At 52.3% G+C, this 5,748-nt stretch overlaps 1 protein-coding gene across 5 annotated transcripts in view; it reads right to left on the bottom strand.

The window, feature by feature from the left end:
* Positions 1-2,229: 2,229 nt before the first annotated feature.
* The window catches only part of SBF1 (SET binding factor 1), a 21,417-nt gene continuing 17,898 nt past the window's right edge, over positions 2,230-5,748 (bottom strand). For 4 of the 5 annotated variants that reach the window (XM_019668604.1, XM_019668603.1, XM_019668606.1 and 1 more), the window contains 2 exons: positions 3,275-3,405; positions 2,230-3,205 (listed from right to left, as the gene is read on the bottom strand). In XM_019668604.1, the coding sequence (XP_019524149.1) occupies positions 2,834-3,205; positions 3,275-3,405 (503 nt within the window). In that variant the 3' untranslated portion in view covers positions 2,230-2,833. The remainder of the gene's footprint in view (positions 3,206-3,274; positions 3,406-5,748) is intronic. The other variant, XM_019668607.1, reaches the window with a different exon arrangement.

Here is a 5,748-nt window from a genome sequence, read left to right on the forward strand (position 1 = left end):
AGTGAAGCAACATCCTCCACAACTAGACTGAAGAACAAAACGACAGCAACTTGTCTGTTCCCCTTCCCCCAAATCCCCAGCGCTGTTCCCATCCCCCCAATTCCCCAATAAAAATCTAAAAAAAAAAAAAAAAAAGACCCACAATTCAGTAACTGCCTGCAAGAATAAACCCCAAGACTCTTTAAAGGCAGACAACATAATCCTGATGCTCAACAATGTAGAATCCATAATGTCCAGCTTGTAAAAAAGTATTAGACAAGAAAAATAGCAGGAAAAAGAGATTTGTACTTAAGAAAAAACTTAAAAAAACAAAACAAAACAGACCCAGAAATGAAATTAGTATTGGAATTACCATACAAAAAATTCAAGTTATTGTAAATATGTTTTAAGATTTAAAGAAAAATATGGACATAATGGTGAAACAGATGGGGACTCTACAATGAAACTATTGAAAAAAGAATCAAATGGAAATTCTAGAGCTGAAAAATATAATACCTAAAATGAAAAATTCATTAAATAGGCTTAAGAGCATATAAACATAAGAAAGAAAAGAGAAGTGACCTTGAAGACAGGATAATAGAAATCATCCAAAATGAATTGCAGAGAGGAAAGACTGGAGGAAAAGAAGTCGCATGACCTATGAGACTACAAAGTCCCAGAGGAAAGGAGGGAGAGATTGTGCAGAAAAAATTTTTTTAAAGAAATAACAGCTTAAAGATTAAATTTGATGAAAACAATCATCTCATAGATCTAAGAAGCTTAAAGAGCTCCAAGCAGGATGAACACAAAGAAAACCACATGATGGTCAAATTGCTGAAACCAAAGATGAATAAAATATCTTAAAGAGAAAAAAGGCTGACATTATATACAGTTTACAAGAATAAGAATGAGCACCAACTTTTAATAGGAAACAATGCAAACCAGAAAACACCTGGAATGATATAAACTACTGAGTGTAAAAAGCAGACAACCGATTATTCTATATCCAAAGAAAACACCCTTAAGGGCCGGCTGAGTGGTGCATTGGTTAAGAGCTGGCTTGGGACACCAGAGGGCCCCGGTTCGGATCCCACATATGAGGGCCAGTGACACTGCCCTCTACAGCTAAGATGCTGAACAACAGCTCAACCTGGAGCTGGGCTGCCTGAGTCACCGGTGACGGCGTAGGCTGCAGCCCCTGCTGCAGTGGGTTGCCATGGGCTACCGTGTGGAGCCAGCAGCCAGCGTGAGCGGCCAGCAGTCGCCGTGAATGGCCATCCAGAAGCCGGCGACTGATCTGCCTCGCCCGGGAAGAGCGCAATGATGGTGCCAACTTGGGCCAGTGAAGCAACGTCCTCCACAACTAGACTGAAGAACAAAAGGACAGCAACTTGTCTGGTCCCCTTCCCCCAATTCCCCAGCGCTGTTCCCATTCCCCAATTCCCCAATAAAAATCTTTAAAGAAGAAAGAAAACACCCTTAAAAAATAAAGGCACAATAAAGACATTTTGAGGTAAACAAAAGCTGAGGAATCTGTCACTGGCAGACCTGAATTACAAACATTAAAAGTCCTTCAGGCTGAAGGGAAATGATACTAGATGTGAGCTACAATCGAAAAGCAAAGAATACTGGAAATGGCAAACATAGAAGGTGATTTCCTCATTTCCTAATTTCTTTAAAACAGCTGGCTACTTAGAAAAACATAATACATATTGTTTATATCACAAGTAAAAGTTAAACTATGACGACAATAACAGAAAGGACAGAAAGGGGTGAATGGGAGTATACTGTTGTGTGGTTCCTGTGTGTAAGGCAGTACAACAAAATTCAAGACAGACTGCGATTGTACAGGTGCCCCCCACCCCGCTTATTCAGGGGGGACAGTTCCAAGACCCTCAGTGGATGCCTGAGACCATGCAGAGTACCAAACCTTACATATGTTGTTTTGTCCTATCATACATAACTGTGAAAGTTAGTTTATAAATTAAGCACAGTAAGAGATTAACAACAATAATAAAATAGAACAATTATAATAATACACTGTAATAAAAGTTATGTGAATGGCTTTGGGACCATGTCTAGTGAAGTAAGGGCCCCTTCAACACAAGCACCGCAATTCCCAGATGGGTGATCTGATCACCAAGACGGCTCGGTGACTACTGCGTGGGGAGTGTCTACAGCTGGCAGGATTCCCATCCTGGGTGGGACAGAGCAGAATGGTGCGGATTTCACATGCCACTCAGGATAGCACGCAATTTAAAAGTCAGGAATCATTTATTTCTGAAATTTTTCATGTAAGATTTTCAGACTGCGGTTGACCGTAAGTAACTCAAAGCACAGATGCAAAGGTTGACTGTAGTCCCTGACAACCAGTACAAATACCACAGAGGTATAGTTCAAAGGCCTCGGAAAGTAGATAACATGGAATTCCTTAAAGACACTCAGTTATTAGGGGAAAAAACCCCAGAAAAGAGCGAGCAAAAAATAGAAAACAGCAAGAAGCTAGACTTCTACCCAAACACATCAATAATTAAGTATAAATGGACTAAAAATTCCAATAAAAGAAAGTGTCAAAATAGATGAAATGCAGACCCAACCACATGCTGAGTACAAGAAACTCCTCTTAAATGTAGACGCAGACCAGCTGAAGTCAAAGCATAGACAGTGACAGGCCACGCGGGGGCAGGTCCTAAGGAAATGACTCCAAGACTACGCACGATCCCAGCGACAAAGGCACTCTCTCTGCGGCTCCCTGGGCTTAGGGGACACCTTCCACCACAGACCCACAGCCCGGCGCTCCCCAGCCCCCGGGGTGACCCGCACGTGCCGGCCAGGCCCCGCGCGGGCTGCGGAGCTACCACAACTGTTTACACCTCACCACCCACCCGCGGGCGGGAATCAGCATCTCCACTTTCCCCACAAGGAAACAAGCTCTAGGGTGCTCAGCAGCCCACAAAAGGGGCTCCGCCAGCGGTGGGGAGGCGGCTGCACGCACCTCCAGCAGGCGGGAGATGGCGTCGGGCTGGGCCCTCGGGCGGCTGTCGTAGCAGGGCCACACCACACGGCGCCTGCTCTGGGGGGCACCCCCGTCCAGCCGCTCCTCCTCCGGGGGCTCGGGAGGCCCCTGGGCCAGCTCCCAGTCGTACAGGGGTCCCTCGGCCAGCGTCTCCTCCGTGTAGAAGTCCCACACCTTCAGGTTGGACACGTTGCTGTAGGGCCGCAGGACCTGCGGGCGGGGCTGGCGTGAGGAGCTGGGCCGGCAGGAGCCCCCCTGCCCGGCCAGGCCCCGGCTCACCTCCGTGTCCTCGGGCGCATACATGTAGTTGTGGAACACCGGCGTCCGCTTGCTGAGCCGGTCCACGTACTCCCACACGGACCTGCAGGCCTGCTGGCCCCGGCGCTCGCCCTTCTCCTCGTACAGCAGCCCTGCAGGGGCAGCGCTGAGCAGGGCCCCGCCGCCACCGGGCCCCGCCCCGCCCACCACCTGGCCCCGCCCCCAGGNCCCGCCCCGCCCGCAGCCGCCACCGCCGCAGCTCACGTCGAAGAAGGCCTTCTCATCCACGGTCTTGGGGGCGCCCATGGTGTGGGTGCCGGGCGCCACGGCCTCCACCTCCGCCAGGTCGATGACGCCCTTGCACTCTGTGTCCACGCGGTGGTCATAGTAGCGCAGCTGAGGAATGAGGCGGGGGAAGTCAGGTCGGGGTCCACCAGCCCCACCCCCAGGCCCACTAACTACTCACCTGGTGCTTGGTCTTGTCCAGCACAAACCAGCGGGCCTTCCAGGGTTTCATGAAGGCCCCCTTCTTGTAGAGGGTGCCCTCGTGGGACCTGCGTTTGTCAGAACCAGGCTGGCCGTCAGGGCTCAGCAAGCCCAGACGCCAGCAACTGCCCCACCTACACCAGCCTTGTCCTGACAGCAGGACCAAACGGACCCAAGTCTGGAGCACTGGACCCAGGCCACGAAGAAGCCCTGGGGTACCCAGAAAGGGTTCCCCTCACATGACAGACACCGGACACGGTTCCACACCACAGCCAGGCATCAGGGAAGCAGCCCCCATGCAGGGCAGGGGCCCCGGACGAGGAGGCACATGCAGCCTGCCTCACCTGGAACCTGCTTCAACCTCACCTGGTGCCTTGCCTGACCTCACAGGTACCCCAGAGCCCGTCCCTCTGTCACTCTGCAGCCACCTGCTTCTTCCAGCAACCGTCAGCTTCTGCTCAGGCCACCATCGTGTCCTCCCCACACATCCTTCCACCCAAGAAGTGACTAGATGGCCCCAAAGGCATCGGAGCCCCAGCTCAGAAGTGCCCACACCTGTTCTCGCTCTCGGCAGTCTGGAACTGGCTGTACAGCGTGCTGGTGCTGCGGCGGGCAGCCTGGCGCGAGCCCGATGCGGTTGACCCACTGCTCTGGTCACTGTCCAGGCTGAGGCTCAGGGTGGAGCCCACAGGCCCCTCCTGCAGGTACACACCCAGCGAGCGGCGGTGGTGGGGCACGCTGGACACAAGCAGGGAGCTGGGGGTGCCCTGGGGGCGGAGATGAGGCCGTGTGGGTGCCGGGCGGCCTCCTCGGGCAGCAAGCCCACCCAGCCCACCCCGCGCCCGCTCACACGTCCGTCTGGCCGGCCTTCGAGGCGCTGCGCGGCCTTCACCCGATCCCAGGTGTCCTTCCAGCGCTCAGGGGGTCGGCCCAGCTCTGTCTCCAGCCGCTGCAGCTCCTAGGGGAGAATTAGTGAATGTTTAAGATCATTCAGAAAAAAATACCCAGCCTGGAACATGCAAAGACGAAAGGAAGGAAAATAGAGGAAAGTGAGGCATTTACAAAGGTCTAACATGCACATAACTGGAGGATAGAAGAAGGTAAGGTGGGAGAACACACAAAATCAGTAATTGGAGACACTAACAGGCATCAGCCAACACAAAAGGAGCACTACAACCCCAACAGATGTCACAGAAAAACTGCTGACATACAAAGGGAAACCCCGAAACCAACCAGAAAGAAGACAATGTCTCTGCCAAAGAGTAACAACGTAACTGCCCACCAGCTCTGCCCAAGGGACGGCAGACTTCCACTTCCAGCCATAACGGCATGAACAAGCCCGACTAGCCCACCCACCGCAGCAAGGGCAGACTGGACAGCAACAGGAAGCAGTTGTTTTCAGATGCTGGACAGCAGGGCAACACTGAAGCCAAGACGGGGCAACACCAGGGGGCACAGCCCAGTGTGGGGGAGGCAAAACTCTAGCAGAACACGGGATCTGGCCAAGCTGGAGGCAGAAGTGGAAGCTCACGGGCGCTAAAGCATGTGGATTGCAGGGTGGTGTGTACGCAAGAGGCGGGAATGGCACACAAAGGCCTCCTTGAGTCTTTGGCCAAATTAAACTGCCACGTGCCAGGCAAGACGTCACAAGGCCTGAGCAGCTACTAACAAACTGTAAGCTAAATGCAAACTCTGGAGATTACTGTAGGAAGATAAAGGACTGACAAACAGCTAGTGTGGAGACACCTCGCTGAAGAACCAAACCTCCAACCAAAACCCGGGGTGGCCATGTCTTTGGAGTATGGGTCCTCTAAGCCTAGTGTGAAGGCGTCTTGGAGCTGCCCTAACAAAACTTAAAACATCCCTTAAAAAGACCCACAGGGCCGGCCGAGTGGCGCGATGGTTGAGAGCTCACTTGGGATGCCAGAGGGCCCCGGTTTGGATCCCACATATGAGGGCCAGTGACACTGCCCTCCACAGCTAAGATGCTGAACGACAGCTCAACCTGG

Source organism: Hipposideros armiger, unplaced genomic scaffold (assembly GCF_001890085.2).
Source record: "Hipposideros armiger isolate ML-2016 unplaced genomic scaffold, ASM189008v1 scaffold_530, whole genome shotgun sequence".
Taxonomy (NCBI): domain Eukaryota; kingdom Metazoa; phylum Chordata; class Mammalia; order Chiroptera; family Hipposideridae; genus Hipposideros; species Hipposideros armiger.